The sequence below is a fragment of the Dromaius novaehollandiae genome, chromosome 5 (assembly GCF_036370855.1).
Source record: "Dromaius novaehollandiae isolate bDroNov1 chromosome 5, bDroNov1.hap1, whole genome shotgun sequence".
Classification (NCBI taxonomy): domain Eukaryota; kingdom Metazoa; phylum Chordata; class Aves; order Casuariiformes; family Dromaiidae; genus Dromaius; species Dromaius novaehollandiae.
Genome location: NC_088102.1, coordinates 18,621,086 through 18,643,062, shown reverse-complemented (window position 1 = coordinate 18,643,062; position 21,977 = coordinate 18,621,086). Strand labels below are relative to the sequence as shown.

General features: G+C 43.0%; 1 protein-coding gene across 1 annotated transcript in view; it reads right to left on the bottom strand.

Moving 5' to 3' along the window:
- The window catches only part of ITPK1 (inositol-tetrakisphosphate 1-kinase), a 157,186-nt gene that overhangs the window by 118,153 nt on the left and 17,056 nt on the right, over nt 1-21,977 (bottom strand). The window contains exon 3 of the mRNA XM_064512155.1: nt 756-780. Coding sequence (XP_064368225.1) covers nt 756-780 — 25 coding nt within the window. The remainder of the gene's footprint in view (nt 1-755; nt 781-21,977) is intronic.

Here is a 21,977-nt window from a genome sequence, read left to right as displayed (position 1 = left end):
TGAGCTACCCCAAAACACTTACTTGCGGGGAACACACTGACCACGTTAGCGTGTAAAATGAGTATTAGGTAACCATCAGCGAGAATGAAACCTGTGACATGCAGCTCTTCAAACTACACAAAATAAGCCAGGAAAAAAAAGCACACCTCCCCTTTGATCTTTTAGGGCTACAGTGCTCTGAGGTGTTATTCACACAACACAGCTGTCACAGAAACATAATTCCTTTCCCAAGGTGCCGCTACCCTTTAAGTAACATGTTGTGTGAAATATGACCATTTGGACCTGGCGAACAGAAAATGTAGCCAACACCTGACCTCCAGCAGATGTATTAAAACTCCAAGGCTCTTTAGTGTCATTTCTCTGCTCACTGGGTTGCAAGAACATTCCTTCTATCATAGTTTCTTTTAAAGGACAGCTCCAGTTTCTGCTAAGCCTGACTTTCCTTAAATGCAATAAACACAGATTAACGTCACCTAATTAACTATCAGCTCTTATTAGTTAACAGAGACAAGAAAAGCCTAACTGCATCCTCATTTCACCAGTGCACATGCTGATCCTAAGACTAGAAGGGTTGGACTCACACATACTTAGCAAAAAGGGATCCATTTTTTCCAAAAATAGTACCTGAGTAACACCAGAGAAGTGAATGGTAAAGAAAGAAAAATAATTCAGCCCAGATGACGAATGACACCACTTAAATTCAGTAAACCTTCTCTATAAGAAAACAGAAAAAACTGAATATAGTTTTTACTCACCTGCACTACTTCTACTCCTCTTTTCCTGAAAAAGAAAAGAAAAAAAGAAAGGTTATTTTCAGGAACGTGGGGAAAATATAAATCAAACACTAATGAAAACGGGCTGCTTCACACTAGAATGCAAACAATAAAAATCTGCACTAATGTACCTGATTCAAATTCAGGAAAGCACTTCTTCAATTCCATCCCTGTCTAGGAAGCACTTCAGCAGCTTCTGAATCGCGACCTCAGCAGCGACGCAAGCTGCATACGAAGCAGCTACGTTGCTGGGGCTGACACAGCTGCCAGGTGAGTGGAGGTGGGAAGCAGGTGATGTTAGGCAGCAAGCATCTCAACTGGCATCACTTTGCCTTTGCTCTTCGTTTCCGCTCTGCCCCCAGAGGGTGCAGACTGCACCGCAGAGCATTCCACACGCTTGACAAATCTTCTCTGATTTTGACCCAAAGACACGTCTAAACGTCAGCGCAAATGAACACAGCGCCCTGACGTCATCTCTCCTGTTTATAGCCTTGCCCTACCCCCGTCTTCCCGGTGCACAAAACACTTCCAGAGCTACCCAGATATTGAGTGATTTACATCTATCAAGTAACCTTTCCCAGGAAAACGTTTAATTTGTCCCAGGGCTTGTCTTCATCACCAGCACAGCGATACCCAGGCCAGCTCCACAGCCTAACCCTGGAAACGGGGCACCGAGGGGCACGAGGCAGAGGTACCGGCACCGGGCCGGACAGACGGACGGCCCCGGAGCTACAGCGCCCTGCCCTGATGCGTCATCCCGCGGCAGCTGCACATACATCCTGAATATATCCTCACACATCCACCACTCGAGATGGACTGTAAATCCTGGGAACAGCACCTCAAAAGTATAATTATTCACGACTCCAGCAGGTGCCTGGTATGGCACCATGTCCAACGGGCCTAACTGCGCAGGCCTCAGCAGAGGGGCTGCTGCACTGCGCTCCTACTTTTCCTGCGCAGCTGTGCCCATGGAAAGGCAAATCAATTACACAAGCAAGCACGCAAGTGAACACATGTGGCTTCAACCTTGTAGGCCAAGTATGCCCCATTCTCCCAGCCTAAGCAAGCCCCCAAGCTCCCTGTACGTGCACTGGCCCCCAGTGCAGTGAGGTTTTGGAGGGGTAAAACAAGACACAAACGCAGGTATGTGACAGTGAGAAATTCAGTATATTGCAATATCCTGTTCTAGACGGTGGGGAATCTGGATGTAGGGACACCACAGTGCACTGCTCCACAGTTTAGACACATCCTTGGACTTCAGTTCAAAGACAGAGTTGTGGTCACTCCAGCTCCTGCAGAAGCAGAGTCCAAATACGTAGGGTTTGCCAGGAAGGTACAACCCTTTGCACACTACTTTGGCCATACAGCGAATAGTTCTAGCGATCCTGAAAAGCCAAGGAGAAGAGGCTGGAGAGGCCTGTTTGTCATACACCAAAACGTTGAGAACTGCAATCGGCACAGCCAATTTTAGGCAAATCTGTAGACATGGCTCGTCTACTCTGCCATTGTGAGAATTGAGATTCAGGTACAGGCAGCTGGGCAAAACTCAGTCATTGCGTTTGACAAGTTATCAAGCGAAACAGAACATTTCTGCTTTAGTCTTGAGAGCAGAGCCAAACCCCTGGCAAAAAGCCCAGTCATCTCTACTCTGTGCTATTTTCCCAATGTATGCACACTATTTAAGTATATTATAACCAGCTTTTCATTTTGAAGAAACAGGGAATTTGAGAATCAAAAGCCACAGCAAGTACAAGCCTGGAATTTCTTTTCCTTATTCCTGCTAAACTCATATATGAAAACCAAAGGCCCTTTCTGAGGAGGTCACAGAGCAGGACTGCCTAAATCTGTCCACAGTGACTTTCTATCTAAGAGCAACTATGTTGTTGTCCATAGCTGCAACTGCTGCACACTGCTGAATACACAATGGCTCCTCCAGTTTTCTGCCCAATACAGTAAGTCTTTCTTCTGGAAGGTCATTACAAAGATGCCCAAAGGGACAGGCAATCAATCAGCATCTATGACACAAATTGCTCCCTTCTTCCACTTTCCAAGTCTGCAGTTTCTCTGGCCTAGAAGCAGCATGCCCTGCACACCCACAGCAGAGAGCTCGCCGTTGCTCAGCACGGAAATTAAAAAGAAAATGAAACCAAGCACCCCTTATAAAGAGTTTCAAAGCCCTCTTGCAGATAACTGCAGTCTGTAAATGGCAGGCGATTTATAAGCTGCCATTACATGGCAAACATTGCTGCAGAAAGTCACCCGAGGCTAGCCACCTGCGTACTTCTAATGGTGTTAGGGCAGGGGGAATTGACTCCTGTAGAGAAAGAGTTAACAGCCAAATTGTTTTATCTTGCTTAGCTGTGTGAAAATCATTGTTAAACAAGAAATAACAGGTAGGGAGTGCTTCTTGCAGCACTGCAGCAGCCCACTCAGAAGCATTCCAAGTATTGTAAGCTAAAACTTAAAATAGCCAAACCAGCTACATTTTTGCTGTGCCTGCCCTGGAGTAAACAGAACAACTCAAACTGCCACTGAAATACGCCAGGCTTCAGTGTCTCGGAAAGGGCTACTCCAGAGCCCCTCGAAGGACGGAGGCTGCCAGAAAGGCTGCGTTTTCTGCCATGCCTGCACACACACTGAATAAGCTTTGTTCTGCTTTGAAGAAGAAAAATACTCTCAGGTTGGCTGCCAAAGCCCCTTGAGAAGGAATCATTCCAAAGGCTTTTTATAATCCCCCCAAAAACGGACTCCACAAGTTTACTGGGCTCTGTCGAAACTGATTGTCCTGCACCAGCACAAAGGAAGAAGCCAGACTACCACTGTTGTTTGTGCCAGCACAGAAATAGTAAAAGAGGTGTCTGATGCTGGATATGAAGTCACACATGCTTAAAAAAGCTAAAGGAAGGAGGAAATGATTAGCAAGGTTGGCTTGTAGTGCTGGGTCTTCGTCTTTTTCAGAAGTGGGATTTCCCCTTTAGTTATCTGAAACATTGTAATATTTTTATATTTAAACACAGGGGAGAAGGAACTGTAAAAGCATACATATTTTGAGAACTAGTTAATCTGGGAAAAGTCCTATGCCAAATGGCTTTTTTTTTTTTTTTGGAAAAGAAGTTATTTAAAAAACAAAAGGTCTCCAAAACAACCAGGATGACAAGCAACCACACGCCTCAGTCCTGGCATTAGCTGATTTTCCACTCCAGAGATTTCCCGAATCACCAACTCCAACCTTTCAGGCTGGGAGGTCACAGCTGCAGACACAGGCACAACGCAGCAAGATGTCCCCTATGCAAGCAAGCACGTAACAGCATGTAACCCCACTGTGACCACCCCCCCCTCATGCATGAAGGGGGCTTGGGGACAGGCAGGGGCAGAAACAGGTTCCAGAAACTACAGGACCCTCAAAAAAAATAACCAGACAGGAGGAAGCAGTCTGTGGGCCACCAGAACGATTCACCAACAAGGGGCCACCTGCGAGGGGTGCTCAGTGGAGACAAATAGTTCCTGAATTAATTGTTCTGGGAAACTGATACAGTCATAGGTCGGCCACTACTGCTTCACTTTGTGCTTAAAAAGCTAGTAAAAAAAGTACATCCTACACCCTAGGTATACTTTCTTTTGGGCTGTTTCGTTAACAGAGGACAGGCTCTCTATTAGCTACACCGAAACATTCACCGGAGATGCACTAAATACACAAGATACTTTGACAAACTCCTCTCCCAGCACAAACCATAGATGCTTGTATAGGTACAGAGCCCCAACTCAGACTTCGGTGCAGAGCTAAAACCACCACAAATTCTTCCAGACGAGACAATTAAGGTAAGCGAAGTCTGTAAGAGGAGAATGCTTCCAGCTGTACCAACACCTATTGTAAAGGCAGGTGGTCCCTCAGCGGGGCTGCTTCACCTGGAGATGTGGCCACTATTGCTGTGCTCCTCTGTGAAGCTCGGTGCTGCCTGTGACCCTTCTTTCCTCACATGCACCTTGCAACCAAGCCGCATCCTACCAGCAGCAGGGCTCCCATAGTCAGCTTGCCTGCCTCATGATACTGGCTATACAACACCCACAGCAAGTCTGTTTTTCTGAGAAAAGATTCTTATTAGCTGTAAGCATTTCCCTCCTCCTTCCAAACAGGCAACACAACTGGGCCAAAGAGAGTCTATCTGCCTGATTTCACTGCACAGATTTTTTCTTTTTTTTTTCAAAAAGTCAATTCTAAACTATATTCCCAGAGGTCACTATTTTTAAAACACATCCATTCCAAAGAGCATTTAGATAGGAATCTTATACTCCAGTCATCAGCCCAGGAAAAAAAAAAATATACTAACTGTTACAAAACCGCTGGGGAAAAAGAGAGAGAGAAATAAAAAGCAGTTTAAAGTGGTAAAACTAAACACCTCATTTGCAGCAAAGCTTTAATACTTTGATTGGGCACAGTTGGCCTGTGAAGCCATAGAAACCTATTCAGGTGCAGCACACATCACTGACTAGTGTTTCTGGTGCAACCTTCCTTCACCACAGAGCTCTGTTTGATCATACACTGTAACACTTAAGAAGAACAGAAATGTTCATCATAAGTTACCGTTGCATTAACCTGCAATACAGAATAAAACCCAGAAGTTTATGACTTCTTAGTTCCATACAAGAAACCAGCGAACACCTCTACTTGATAATGCAAGCCTCACTGTATGCAATAGTGATTAAAATCTTTACCATGCAAGTTGACTTCACGTTTAAGTTCGGATGATCCATGGATTCAGAAAAAAATTCAATATCAAGTTACTATGACCTCATTATTTCATGTTCTGGAATTGATGTTTTACCACAACCTCAAACTATGTTTTACTATCAAACTATGATGGTGTTTTACCTCAAACTATGTGAAATAGTTCCATTAATTTATTTACTTTTTTATATCTGAAGTAAATAGTCTGGATTTAATACTTCCCCATAGCACCTAGGACCTGAACATTACACCACTATGCTAGTGAATGATAGTTAGAAACAGAAAGCAACTATCAGGTCACATACCATAGTCATGGTTAAATTAACTAGCATATCTTTGCTGTCTGGTCTGAGGGACAAGTAACAAAAATGCCAAACATTCAGAATTTCAAAAATAAAAAAAAAAGTATTTGTTTTAATAACCTAAAAAGTTATTAATGCATGCAGTGATAGTCATTTTCTCAGAAAGTTTCACCTCTAAAATCTCCCATTTAAGGAGCACACAATAATAATGTATTGCTTTGATATAAGAAATAAAAACATTTTTCTAGAAAAGCAGTATCAACATCCATGGGGGTTTTAGAAATATTAATGAATTGGAGCAAAAACCTGCATCCGCTAAGAGACTTTCCACCACACTGAAATTATCAGACCATAAGGATGGCGCCATGCAAAACAGCACCAGAGCTAAGTGCAAAACACAGCAGATCTTGTCTGTTCACACCTTGCAGACACCCTGCTCCTTCTCCTGGCACAAAGGCAAGCTCGGTTGATTTGCCTTCTTTTTTTCCATCAGGAGGGTACCCTGCATTTCTGTTGTTAAGTTTTTGTGAGGATCCTTGCTTTTATCATCTTTCATTACTGACAGGCTCTATCTTACTGTCCCCCTCAAGGAGGTAACCAAGTGGCATCCCCCAAACGAGTGCTCACTGTCAGGAGGCCCAGCCTCATGGGGGGAGCCGTCACTTCCCGCTGAAGTTCACTGAAGGCATCTGAAATATTACAAGACTCCCTTGTAACATGGGGTTCTTGTCTGTGGATTTTTCTGGGAGGCGGAGGGGGCGTATCCACTCTATTAAGCAGGCAATTAATCAGGGTTAAGTTTTCCCAATTTAAATCCAACTATTCTTACCTTTCAGCAAGTTTGGCCTCCTTCTGTAATCAGTATTTCTGAAAGATTTACAATTGAAATGGATCAAAAATTAGCCTATGGTGGGGGCTTGTTTTTTTTCCCTGTTTTCTCAGTCTCTCTGTGAAGCACCCTAAATCCACAAGAGAAGGGATATAAAGTACACTTCCATAGTCATGCATCAACAGCTAACATAGCATTAGTGAGCAAGTGTCACTTAAAACTTTGCCTACATGCTCTTTAGGTGGGCTGAAAAAATAAGGCTTCTGGTGGTCACAGGGGGCCATTTAAGTAGAAAATCACTGAGGGTAGGCACACCTGTGCATTTCTTCCTTGTTTTATATCAATAGGGAACAGTCCGAGCAGTAGGAGCACTCGTACATCAAACACTGCAACACCGTAAATGATTTTCACACCATCATTCCATTCACGCCTGACATTTGGCAGAACTATGTGATTTTCTCCACATCTTCAAAGCATTATATCATCCCATTTACAACTACAAATGTGCTGCTTAGAGTGCTGTATCTGAACAGAGTGCCAGGCAATGGACTAGCAAGCAGGAAAGTATTCTGGCCGGGCAGGCAGCAGCACCGTTCGGAGGCACTGCAAGGCTTCCCCCCGCCTTACATTCCCACCACAACACCCACATACATGCACCAGCTCGGAGCTCAGCTAAAAACCAGCTAACCCGATATGCTGCAAGACCAGTGACAAACTGCAGCATCCAAACTAAAACACAGTTTGGGAAGTGAAGTTTAAAAGTCTTCAGAGGTTCAAGTGGGGGGAGCCACGAAAGAAAGAAACCAGATGCTTTAAACAGTAACTGAAAGGAAATAAACTGCCTTCAGTTACTAAACATTAAGACTAAGTCTTAACAATGGTTTCATGAAACATTACAGGGTTACTAATTTCAGCATTAAACAACAGCTATTACGGAAATAAAATCTGTAAATCATAAAAGTCATAAAAGCCATTAAGTCATGAAACACAAACTTGAGAGGATCTGTCTTCTTCTTAAACTAGATATATAACACAGACCAGCGCTGCCGAGTTCTGCAAGATTTTCTTCTTGGAACCGGAGCCCCACGTTCAAGGAGCCCATACACACTGTTTTCCCAGCAGGGACACAAAACCTTTAACCCTGCTCTTCTAAGAAAAAGAGTGAGGAGCCACCAGAGAGAAGAAATGATATATAGCAGCACAAAAAAAACTATTCAAGGCAATGAATTATTTATCCTACCAGACATTCAAAGATATATTTAGTAACCAATAATAATTATAAGTAGTTATGCAGGGTTTGGCCTTCAAACATAAGCATACAACACCAACAGTGAATTTTGGCCTCACCAGATCCAGTTCTCTGCTATGGCAGGCAGCCACAACATGCAATCTCTTTGTAAGTCAGTTAGAAACAGTCTTCAAACCAAGTTTTTTGATGCTGTATCTTCCATTACAGGACTAATCTCTTCAAAGGTCCTTCAAATTTGCAGGCTAAATCATCCCAGAGTCATCCTTTGGCTCCAACAAACTTCTTCCCTCCTTAAGCATTGCAAAGAGCAATCATGTCCTCTCTGCTCCAAGCTCCCATTGTCTCTCCATGACCCTAATCACCCTACGGTTAGTATGACCCTTTGCAAAAAGCAAACATATGACCCATCCTTTTCAAAACTCTTTCTAAGGTCACAAGGCACTGGTGATGACTGAAAGAGACCTGAGAAGCAGCAGCAGAATCACAAGGCAGAAGACTTTATCCCTTCTGGGGACAGACATGGTATTTATCTTTTGCATATATTTTAAACTCCTACTGCAGGAGCTGCTAGACGTGTCTAGAAACATATGGACACACTTGTGTTTTACAAACAAGATGAGCAATAACCCTCACAACAAAAGGTTTATAATCTGAAAGACACTTACTACTGCATATTTGATCTCCAGTGCCATGATATGTTCAATTAGCTGTCACACTGTTCTTGGTACCTTAACCATAAAACAGTTTAATATTTCATTCTCTGACATTAAGTTTCTAAAAATTTACATTTACATCATTCTGAGCAACCCTCCCCCATATTAGTTTAAGCCAGCAGTTAAAAATTACTAAATAGTCCGATGTTCTCTTAAATCACAAGATAAGTCACTGAGTGTCAAGAAAGATACTGAAGACTCCATTCTCTGTTGCAAGCAGCGCCCCAGAAATCAGGCAAGCAAATTTTCTTCATCAAGGGAATCTTCAGCTCAGGAAAGAAGGGCAATCCCCTATCCACCAAGAAGCTCATTAGTTAGTTGATTGGTAATTTGTTTACTTCTGACTTTCAAGATGCTGCCAAATTGCAGGGGAAAAAAATCCCTCTTCTTAACTCTGCTAAAGAAAGTAAGCAGATATTGGCATCTCTTCAATTTCTCTGGAACTAAGTTTGAATGTAATGGAAGTAAAACCATACTAAGAGACTTGCCATGAAATGTTGCCTACACTGAAGCTGAAAGGAAAACTCGCACTGATTTAATGAAGATAATTTCTGGATAACACAACCAGGACTACTCTAGATTGAAAACTAAAGGTAAACAGATACAGTTGGTGTGGGGGAAAGGTGGAGGTAAGTCCAACAAGCAGATATAATTTAGTTTTCCAGACAATGCCAGTTAACAAGAGAGTTCATCTTCCATAGTTAAATCCACTAAGTAAACCCAAGCTTACACTCTAAGTGATGGGTCTACATCCCAGACAACACAAATCATTAAACTTCTTCGTCAGTGGCCACTCAAAGAAACTTGTATCATCAACTATTTCATGTCAAGTACAAAGCACGCTCTATGTGCTCGAAAAGCAAAATGTAACGGTAAGCAACTGGGCAAAACAGGATTAGAAAGGGCTGACAGAACAGTGCTAGTTTAAAAAAGTAACAATAAATCAGTCAGTCACAAATGGTCACATGAGATGAAGAGTACAAAATTTAAAGAAAAACACTTTAAGAAACCACCTGCTGTCAGTTAACTGGAAACATCCTAATGCTCCTTGGGCTTCAGCTACTAGACTTCTCAGGCTGAAGCTTCTGAGAGGACTCACAGGCAAGAGCACACCCAACTAGAAGTGCTGCAGCCTGAAAGTGCAGGGCTGCAGGTTCAGTTCATGCCTGAAGTTGCTCTTCTACAAAGCATCACCAGCTTGAGAACTCCCTTCTCACAGCAGGGAGAGCTGGCAGCATGCAAATCTTGCAATGACAGACTGACACAGCTTTACATTTACAATGTACGCCAGTTGCATTTTGATGCCCTTCAATAAGCTTTGTCCAGCAACATGCAGAATTCATCCTACCTTTGCGTGGGTCCTTCTAACTTCATGCTCAGACAGCTCTCAAACAAAAACTGGATAACAGCATTAGTCAAATGCTGATTCTCTAAGACTCAGATACCACCATATGTGAAGTCAGCTGAAGTGCAGAGCCTCCAGACTCTATCTATCATTATGCTGGCCTCTGCATTGCTTCTGAGCAATACAAACTCTCGAACACACGGGTTTACCAGTAAATCCTTGAACTGCATCAGACAAGTTAATCAAGCTTCTTGCCTGCTTCCTTCCAGAGGCCTCATCTTTTGAGAGAGGGCCTAAGAATTAACAAGTGCTGAAGCAATGTATTGGGAGGGAAATAAATGCATACACCTACACTTCAGCCTGCATAGCTGTAAATTTATTTAGAAACCTGAGCCTCATTTAGCTTTAAACTCCATAGCCCAGGTACTAAGAGCTACTTTCCTGCAGCAGCATGTAGCTTAGTGCAGCCTGTAGAGCTCACCTGAGGCTGTATGCAGCTTCTGGGTTTTGCAGCCTGTGCTTCATTCTTCACTGCCAAAATCCCCTGAATTGGCTGGTATAAAGCTGTCTCACAGGTATCTTCTTGCACTACAGTCAAAGCTAGATTGAACTACAGGCCCACTGAGATTGGAAAAGAAAAACAAAAAGACAAGAAGAGAAAGGCAGAGCAGGGGAAAGAAGAGAATTTTTTTTTGATCACAGTACAGGTGAGGCTGTAAAACAGAGTGAGTGAATAAAACTTTATCCACCCCACATCCATAAAGAAGCCCCTCTTCTGGAAGGCCATAAAAATCATGTTTTCCTTACAGATTTCCATCTGGGAGCAGATCAGCTCTCAGAAATGGAAGCATTTAAGCCAGACGCAAGCCCTGGTTTATTCTGGGGCTTCTTTACATTCCTGCCTCACTGTTCAATGTGACCTAACATAAAATTACTTGCTGTTCAATATGGTTTCTAATTTTTAACATATGTACACCAAGGCTAGTGAAACCTGCATGCATATTTTATAGACAGTTTTCTCTCAGGATCTTAACAACTCCCAATGCCCAATTATTAATGAGATAAACAGCTGCCTCCCATGCAGTGGTTAATCAAATATATTCAAGGTTTCTGAGGCTTTTGAAAGACGAGATGAGGTCTACATAGAGACAGTGGGCATTTTTTACTTCCTTTGGGCACTACAGAATCATGACTTGCATTAAGACATCCAGAAACTTGTTTCATTAGTGGTTTTTGACTTAAGCACCACCAATCAGCCTTAGGCATCAAACAATTCTTCTCTACTACTGCAGATAAGCTGCCCAAATCACGAATATTGGTTCACCAGCATTAATACAGACGGCATACTGTTATCAGCTTTCGAGCAAAGGTTAAAGAGACAATACAAGGACTGAGGCTGCTATACACTGGACAGCATAGAGGTATCTTCGAATCAAATACATTTACCTCACACCCTACATATAAACCTCCCCAATGCCTCCCTGTTCTATCTGGAAAGGAAACTCAAACTGAAGAAGTGGAATACATCTGGTAAGTCAACCTAAGTGGGCATGACTAACTCTACTGACAGCAGCTGTCTTTTTTGCTGGGGAGGTGGGGGGGGAGTAAAAGAGAAGAGCAGAAGACAAGGTGAACTGGCTTGGTCTCTCAAGAGTACAAAACAACTCTGAGTGCCCAATCTATCTTCGCTTACAGTAGGCCAACTTTTTGAAAAGCGCTTGGCAATTGACATCTAAGAATCTGACCCCATCAGGACTTCTCTTTAGTTTTAGGTACCTGCCACAGTCATTTTTAAACACCTTGTCTTTGCAGCTTGCACATAGCTACCTGACAAAAGCATATAAAGAAAAGGAAACTATTAGAAACCATCACTTATTAGGACCATTATCCATAGCATGTCTTAACTAGACAGAATCCCTCTGGGCAGTACACTTGTAAAGCACCCAACACTGCAGAGCAACTGCACGGAGATTCTGGTCACACAAGTCGACTCTGATAACACAAACCAATTCAGGAAAACAACGCGTCTTCTTCAAGCCTCTGAGAGGTCTACAGAGGGGTTCAGAGCTTGTAGGCCTCCCACCTAATTGATGCCTGGGCTGTTAAAACCGCTTTGAGGCATCTGATGTAACAGTGACATGGCTTGAAGGAGAAATTTTGTTAAAATCCTCAAAATCATGGCTAAATCCCAAGAACGAATTAAGAGTTTTCTGGAGGGTGGGGGTCTCCTTCCTATAATGAGTTTCTACAAAGGATTTTTAACACATCTGGTAAGCCAACCTAAAACCCTTCTGTGCAAGAAAAGAGATAAAAATGTCTGCTAAATTCTCACCCACTAATCAAAGCTCAGAGTTGCCCGAGCTTCTAAAAAAGTAACTAAAGCAAGCTTAAAAGCACACAGGCTTCTTAGAAGGTGCCATTGCCACAGCCCTCCCTCTGTTGCTCCCATCACCTCTCTCCAGTATATTACAGGTGCTCCATTTACTTTCATAAGTTTTATCCGGATTCCTACCTTTTACCCAAATAAAAACACCTCAGCAGCTTGCCAGAACCTCGGAGCTGGAATTCACATTCAGAGAAGGAGCTGCAAATGCCCTTGTCTTTAACAAGAACGTGCTACGCAAGGACTGCCAGCCCAGCGTGCACGCTTCACGGTGGCTCTGCCGGGCCCCCGCCTGCCCGGTGCCACAGGTCCTACAGGCCTCCTGCACACTGGCAGGGAGAATGGGAGCACATTTCCACTCCCCTGAGAACAAGGGGCAAGGGGAGAAAAGCATGTCTGCCGCACAGGCTTTCCTCTAGAAAGGGTATTTAATCCATTAACCCTGAAACCAAATGCTGTACGCTCACTGCAACTTTCCAAGACACTGGCAAAGAGCCTTAAATAAACCTTTTGGGAGTTTTATAGAGGCCAGACACCTACTGAAACATGCATGAGAAATGTGTAATATAATTTTTTTTTTCCACTTCTTGGACCTAAGAAAGGCTGGGCATTTTTTTGGCAGAAGTATGACACACATTTAAGTTCAGCAATTTGCCACGCAAAAATGAGTTTATTCATTTCCAGCCAGGCTTCAACAAGATATATAGGTGTCTGGGGGTTTTCTCCATGCAAAACTGGCAAAACTGCATCATACAAACAAGACAAGGTTAACAAGAATAAGTTAATATGTCTGCTCACAAAAGAAACCCTATTGCAACCTTCTTCCCCCACCCCCCCCATTTTTTTCTGCGAAAAGGATGGCACTACAGTTTGAACGTGGTACAAGTCAGTGACCAAGTCTCACTAGCTTTGAGAGCATTTGTAATTTCTTGTCTCCCACATTCACCAGTGATCATCATTTGCATACGTAAGGAACAACTTTGCTCTTAAGTTATGGAACCACAGTAACGTCATTGTTTCATAAACATAATTAACAGGAAGAATGAGAGTGAAGAAATTACTATGGCCAAATACATGTTCTGTAACATATATGTAACTATCTGCCATTTCATCAGGTTAAAAGGACATCCATGGAAAGAGTTAGCAAGAAATGATTAATGCAAGATATGTTCCTAGAAATCTTTGCTCCTCAAACACTGTGTATCAGTAAAAACTCATATAACTTACTCAGTCAGTTCCTCTGCTTTGTTTGCTCCCTTTGAGAGGCATTTCAAGCTTCAGTCTATAGTTTGGGGCATTTCTGAATGCAGCTGCTATTTTGAAGAGGGCTGGTCAGTTTAGCCCCAAATTAATGTTGGCTAAAAACAGTTCCATCAGCCTAACAACTTGAAACAGGCTTTCATCTTTATTTTGCTACTCGGCCCCCAAACACTGCATGAACCATGTCAACGGCGGACAGAAAAGCACTAGAATGTGAAAAGTGCAGCTCTGCAGCCCAGTTCCCTGTTTGAGAAGAACAAGATATAAACTAGTAAATACATGGTACAAATTAATGAAATGTGAAATGGATTGCTTTTCTCCATTTCAACAGGTTCAGATGCCAGCACCAATAACAGCAGCTTCCCTCCCCTGCAACTTACTCTTCCGCCTTGAGATTAGGTTAACACCAACCAAAGTTTTCAAAGAAAAATGATTTTTCTTTATTTGGAAGCCTCTTTGAGAGGCCTGTAATAAAACGAAAACTTGGCTTCCCACAAGTGTTACGGTCACACTATTTCGTAATATTCCACTAATTGACATGTGGCCAACCTCCCTGAGAAGCAGCAGGACAGAACATTAGACAGCGCTGCAGTGAATCATCTTGGCGATCTGCAGAAGATACACATGATCATGCAAATCAAGTAAAACATCAGGAACAGATGCAATAATTGGGTATGGTCCTACTCGCAAGAAAAAGTAGCTAAACTGAAGGACACTATGCTAACGAATGACTTCAATTACATAACATGCAGAATAACACAAACAACTGATATGTGTGAACAGCAAAAAAACCCAGAGCAGAACCTAAACAGCATATCACCTTTCAGGATGAGCATACTGGCAGAAGTCATATAGATGACCATATTTTCTCCTAACTACACAAAACATTAAAAAGGTCCCATGTTAAAGATATGATTCAAGTGAAATTAGCCTCTCTACTGGTGTGAAACTGCCCAGATGCTGCCTTTAAGGACTTACCCAAACCACATTCTTCTTTCACTCATCTTATTTTAGCTTATAAGGCACCTTTAAGCTATGCATAAAAGTCACTCATGTTGGTTCCCAGTGGTAAATAATGGAAATTTTCCACTGACACACACTTTTGCCCCTCTCTTCCCCCTCCAGAGGAAATGTCAAAACAACAGGACTCCATTTCAATACAAACGCATGCCAGAAGTCAGAGCAATCTGCTTGCTGACAGTGTATGATTTCAGGCTGATATGACAACAGCTGAAAGTCACAGGAATGCCAATGGCTGCAGCGCCTAGTACCTGTTGCCGAAGGCCCTATCACATCCCTGATAGACCCGACCCAAGGGTGGGTCACTACACCTTCAGGAACAGGTACTACCAAAAGGTTCAGATAAGAGACAGGGTTTCCCCCAGTTTCCTTGCAGAGGGCTGCAGTCTGAGGAGCTGGAAATCGAACACATGGAACAAAGTAGTGCTGCCAACCTTTTAATATTAAGGCAATGTAGGTCAGGAAGATTCACAGAAATACACTATAAAGCTTTGAGCAGGGAGAAACGTAGGTAAGTGTAGGATCAGCCAAGGTCAGAGAAAGCAAACCTGAAGCTGGAACAAAGATGAGACAGTGAGAGAAAGAGTCTCCATCGCTTGAGACAGTTCCTGCACCCAGAACGGGCGAACGGGATCTCTGAGAATCCCTACCCTAGCTGGAGAAAATTCCTGCCCAGGTGTTGAGACCACTTCAGGGAGGGGCATCTGTATGTGCGTTGCATAGGTACCTATTTTGCCAAGCATTTTATTCCACTTTACATAACACTGAAGTTTCTTGTTAAAGAAAGATTAAAATTCTTCCTACTTCTTCCAGTCCATAGGCTTTTTGCTTTAAGCAGTAGCATATGCATAGGTCTGCAAGAATACCCATTTTTCTGTCTGCTTCAGTGGATCATTTGCAGAGCAATAGGCAGAAAAATACAGCATTTTATAAATAATAAAGCATAGCTACTATCTGTTTTTGATCCAAGCTTTCAGAAAAAATTCTCATCCCTCCATAAGCCATACTTAATGATAGTCAGGAAGTTCTTCAACACAGTCCTGTTTACCCACAAGAAGTTCAGAGCATCCCATTTCTCTGAATCGAACATTTTTTTTCCTTGGCTCAGCTTCAGTCCTTCTGCAGGCATCACTATGCCTAAGACTCTTCCTTGAGCTCACTCTCAAAGCATCTGCCTTGCTGTCTTCTGCATCTCCAATCCTCGCTGGTACGTCTTGCTTATCTCACACAGATGCGCACGCACACGCTCTCCAAGTGCTCTAATTAAACCTGTCCTTATTCTTCTCATGACTTATCCTAGACAGCAGCTTTAACACACATTTCCAGCAGTGACTGAGGCTAATGTATTATACAACTACAACTTTCCCAAATTTGGCCAAGAAGGCATATACAAGCTGATGTATAACCCCCAAAATGCCATTACATTAGATCCTCCGGGAGCTCTGCTACACTGTGTAACTGGAAGAACTAGACAATTTCTTGGGTCTCCTCAGATTTTCTAGCAGCTGCCCAGACAAGCAAAATCATACAGGAGCGCTGTTATTCAAAATCTCATTCTCCCTCTCAGAAAGAGAGCCTAAAGCCAACACTTCAGCTGTATTACATTTGTTTCCCGTTATGGAATTACCTAGATTTCCCGGTGCCTGCCTCTCCCCATCACAACACTGGTGTGATCACAATCTGCTGATGAGTTATAAAATAACCTAAAATCCTCTTCAGGGGGGAGGAAAGCTATGCTTCTATTCTAATCTACCAAATTACCATTGTCCTTATCATTGCTAAGGAGGTGGATACACAAACAGCCGATCCAGCTTTTGAGTAGGAGATGGAAAGGCAGACACAAAGGCACAGTAAGAGCCAGTTGCTTCCCTTTGGGTTATTTTTGTCCAGCTCCGCCCTGGAACTCACTCTTCAATCCCAATAATTGGCAGCAACTAATTAGAAGGGAAAATGCAAGCAGTTGACTAAATGTTTGATTAAATGTTGATTACATGTTTGATTAAACAGATCACAGAACAAATTTCCCTTGGACAAGTGTACTCATTTTCTGTTGCTCATTTCTTTTGTTTGTAGACATCAGAGATAAGAAACTGCAGAGATGGTGCTATACCACACACTGGGATTTCAAGCCTGTTGCTGACTATGCAACACATGGCAAGGAGAAAGTGATGCTTCTTCCGTTATGGGTTGGTTTCTAAATTGGCCATCACTGTATATACATTGCTAGCTCCCTATGTTCTCTCTTCGGGGCTTTGACATTTAATTGGGGGGTAGGGGGAGGGAGAGAGAGTGGGCAGTCATACGCTGCAGCTCAGAGGTGTTGCCAAAATTAACTTCACAGGCTTAACTGGAGAAACAATCAGCATAAAAAAAGGGGACTTGTAAAAAGGTTACAACTTTCAAATCCCTGCAATCCTGAAATACATGCATACAGGGAATTAAAGAATAACTATACATGGAAAAATCCACATAAAGTAACAGCTTCAAACCGTATTGAAAACTCTGGGTATCGTAGATGAGTCCCTGAAGAGCCACATCCACTGGGGAACTGATTTTCATTCATCCCGTGTGCTGTCACATAAGACCAGATACATCAAGTCACAGTTCATGAGAATGACTGGACCATGTAATACTATTAGGATTTTATATACAAAGAAATGTGCACATTCAACTTTCCTTCTCTTAGTAAGCAGGAATAACATTTACTCAGAATATTTTCATCAGTTCTTATTTCTGAAGACAGAAAAAACCCTTGTTTGAGTGCCTGACTTTACACAGCACTCACACATCTATCTGTGCAATAGCAAGATTTCTTGGGCCAGGAGTATTTTTTCCAGCAGCATATTTTTACAGCTGTTTGTACATCAGACCCCAACGATCAGCCCTGTTTCATAGAGAATGAAACCACTGCACACCCAGCATGACGCAACTGCCTCGCACACAGTCGTGCAGCGCTGCTGTCTTCACCCCACGCTAGGCACCTATTATCTGCCTACCTGGATTTGCAAGGTTTTGTGCTTGGTCAGCACATAACCCAGGGTGCCACAGCAAGCCGTGAAGTACACAGGCATCACCTTAAGATTTAACAAAGATGTTCCTCTTCAAAATCTTCTCAGCCCTCAGAAACAACAAAACTGTGCTAACTGAAAAAAAAAAAAGGGGGGGGTGGCGGCAGAGAGAGATAACCAGAACCTTGGGAAAGTTTTACTTTCTCTAAGAGGCCATAAATAGTCACCACCTCATCTGGACCACATCCTCACATCCCACTGAAACACTACATCATTCTTAATTATTTTCTCTAGTTGGTTTCCAGGTAAGAGTGAAAAACTAGCCAGGATTATAGTTTTTTTTCAAGACTAATCTGAACACCTACATTTCTTCCTCCACGTGAATTCTGGCATCACCATCCACAAAGCATAAGAGAAGTCCTTTCCCCCCCGGCCTGCGTGTGCCTGTGCCACAGCCCCGAGACAGGCACCAGGCAAGCAGCACTCCAGCCCCACTCCCAGCAAGCACTTCTGGGACCTGCAAGGATCCAGACCGCCAAGCATCGGGCGCATGGCTGCTGCACTGTTTCCTCCCACCTTCCCACTCCAGCAACAGCCCAACAGTGTCAGTCTAACAGTATCGAGACTAGCCTTGGTTTTGCAGCAGAATCCTCTCTTGAGGCCTGCCTTTGAGGCAAGACCAGCTTTAGTGTAAACAACAAAAATGCAAATGTTTTGAACCAACGAGTTATTTAATTTTGTTTATGTGCTGAAAGTCTGCAAGTCAACTTTGAAAGCACTGGCCTGCATATTGGTCAGGCATAACACCTACAGTTCAGCTTACAACTTAACTTCAGGGTGGAGTTCACACCAGCAGCAAAGTGCTTGCACTTATGTCACAGACCCTGCTCCAGGGGTACAGCACAGCTTTATTTATTTCCCCTTCTTACTTGAGAATGTTCAGTCAGAAGCGATGCTGGAACATTTGTTTATGATTTTACTCCACTGCTTTTGCATTGTGGTGTTCTTTAAAAAAAAAAAAAAAAAAAGCTACTTAGGTCATGGCTTGAATTTTTCAGAGAGACTTTCCCTGGTGAGAAGTAACTTCTCTATTCACATCCTTAGAAAAAAGGCTACAGACAATTTGGAAATGAAAGAAAAATCTGAAACTGCCATTTTGGCCATCTTAAGCCATGAACTAAGAAAGAATGTATGAGTCATAAGTGAAAATACAAAACGAAAACTGAATATTCTAAATGCAGTAAGATTTCTTTTTTCAAATATTTCTCTGTAAAATAATCTGCTGTATCTAAGGCCCTAACCAACAGTCTTGCATCCTATCTCAAGAACAAAGTGATTACAGATAATTCTAAAGTTACATGTACGCTAAGCTTGCCCTTAAACTCCCCACTCTGTCCATGCAGGAGAGAGATGAAATAACTACAAACACAACATAAAATAACCTGGGGCTGTTTCATAAACAAGTATAGGTTTCTTCCCACTTCTTCCTCAAATTTCTCCACTGCCTTGGTGGACAACTAACAGGTTGCTCAAGATGCGTTATCTAATGTCTCTCTCCACCTACAGCAACACATTTCTCGTGTTGCGAGTTAAGGCACCAAGCCAGTCGAACATCACTGGTCTTGCACCTTTCTAAAAGTGTAAGTAGGCATGGTATGCTTATGCTGTCAGGCATCAGAACTCAACTCAAACACCTACAGCAATGATGAACGTGCTAGGAGAATACAGGCAACAGAAGCTGTGAATGATGCCTGCCATTACAGACACTCACACAGCAGTACTGCTTTTTTCCTTTTTTCTGGGTTTTGCAGAGGAGCTGCACGAGCTCCTTCTTATAAGGTGCTGCCCCTTGAGATGCAAGGCACAGGTTTGCTATTATACCAGACAGCTCTAAGATTAACACTGCAGGCTTCTATCCTCGATAAGATCCCTCTGGAAGCGAACTTCACTCAAATCACTTTTACAAGGCAGAACTACCTGCCAAATTCTCTGATTTTTGCCATCTCCCATTGCAGGTCCTTATCAAAAAAAATCAGTCAAGCAAAGGCATTACAGTGCCATGACGCTTTGCTCTGGGATAACAGCAATCTTTCTCTGTTGTTTTTTCTATGACACTAAAAGCAAAATCATGGCAGATCATTTAATACCTGTACAAAGATTAACTGGACTTATCTGAAAATGAACCTTACTCAGACAGCTCCTCCCACATGCACACATTCAAATCATATTGACCATGGTGTTTTATCCAGTGACTCTTCCACTTGCTACATACCCTTTATACAAACATGCAAGAAATGATAGTTACTTCCCAGTAATTATGCTGGAGAAGCTTACTAAGGTGTTCTTGAATGACTAGCTTAACAGATTTTCCAAGAACTGACATGATCAAACAATTGCAGCTGCAGAGTGCTACCCTAACGTGTCTTCCACTCCAGAAACTTTCCTTTTAGCAGAAGTTTGTATTTGTACCATAAGACCAGATATGAAGGGCTTTTAAAGAGCTAAAGTTAGAACTCAATTTTTCAATGTATAGGTTTCATATAGCAAACAGGTGACCTCAAAATAAACGTGCTGATAACCTCTACAGAGGACATACCAAGTTTTCTATCAGTGCCTCAACCTACACTACACAATAACAGGAGGCCACAACTCCAACCTCTGCCTCTCACACTGGCTTTCAGTATTTCAGCTGATGCTCTTTATTCTCCCACCTACTTCGCTGCTCTCCCACTTCAATCCTCCACAGAGCAGTAAGGCTTCTGCGGGCTGCATCCCACAGGCTCACCAGTTACCCTGCCCACTTTTGTGCCCATCTGTCCTGTCCTCCTCTTCTGCAGAAGGAACTTCTCCACTTCAGTCCCTCAGCACTCATCACAGTACCCGCTGCCTCTGTCTGTTGTTATTAAAAAATGGAACAAAGCCATCCGCTTATTCTGGGACCCAAAGACGGTGGGCTGAACAGTCCTCAGTCTTCTCCATCCTCGTCTAGAGGGTTACTGTGCAACCATCCCAGCTACTCTCTCCCTCCAGTGATGCAAGACAAAGTTGCAGTTGTAGTCCTGGCTCTTTCTATCCTCCAGACAGAGCTTCTGGATGGCAGTGGCCATTTTAGACGTCCTCGACCATAAACTGGCGCCTATACAGCAACAACACCCCTGAATTTCATAGCTTCTTTCCTACTGCTCAAGGAGATAGTTGGATTAGCCATCCTGGACTACTACCCTCAGCAAGCAGTCAGCTCAGAGTGGGAACTCCAGCAGCTCTTTACCTCATACCTGCCTAATGGACAAATGCGCAGCTGATCTCAGTCACAGGTCTGCTCAACACAAGTGAGATCATACAGAAATGGTTCAGATAATCAAGCACAAAAGGTTAGTGTTCAGGTGAACATGCAGGATGTCTATCATTCCAAGTCACAAGTATTGCTGTGGCCTGCTATGTACACCATTTCTGCAAACTCACTGCTCTTTCACAAGAACTAGTCCAAGCCAAGACAGGACCCAGACCAGAAGTTCTGCAGACAGCAGGTCCACTCTGGTACAAAGCATTGCAGGTCTGTGGAGTCTGCTCAAATATTTCCCCCTCTCCTCTGAGCACTCAAGCCCTGATCCTTCCCTCACTCTCCCTGAGTTTCTCCTTTCAACATCTAACCTGACAGCATGCATCAGGTGTCTTGACAAGATTAAGGATCAAACTGGTCCTCTTCTAGCTCTCTCCTTTCCATAAAGCCCTGGATACAGTATCTCATTCATCTTTTTCTCATTGCCTGGAATATACAACCTGCTGTCCTACAATCCCCTCATCCATGGCTTCTCTCCACACTACAGTACAGCTTGTAGCCAAAAGGAAATACCACATGAAAACCTCCTTCCCTCATTGCAAAAAAAAATCCCCACCCCAAAAAGAACTGCTCTGAGAGGTGAGAGATATAGAGCAAACGAGAGCAAACAAGAAAGCAAACGAGGGAGTGAACGAGTACAACAGCAACCTCTGACAGGCCACGTGTATTTATCCCTAAGGGAACACTGCAAGATACAGTCAAGCTTACAATGTCAGCTTACAATGAGATCACTCATAATAATGATCTCTGAAACCCATATGCATTACGCTGCGCAAGAGAAATCAACACGAGTCCCCAAGTAATCCAGGAAATAATGGCAGAAAACAAAGTCTTTCCCACAGCAGGACAATTCAATAACACGAAGTTCCTTGAGCAGGAGTAGGAACAACACCCCAAAGTAAGTAGATGCATGAGCCTTGCCTCAGGTGAGGAATGGTGCTTACTCTGGCTCGGAGCTTCATGCAGCAGGCAGCCTGCTCTGATCAACATTTCTGTCTTCCTTCCTAGATGATGCTCACAACTGCCCAT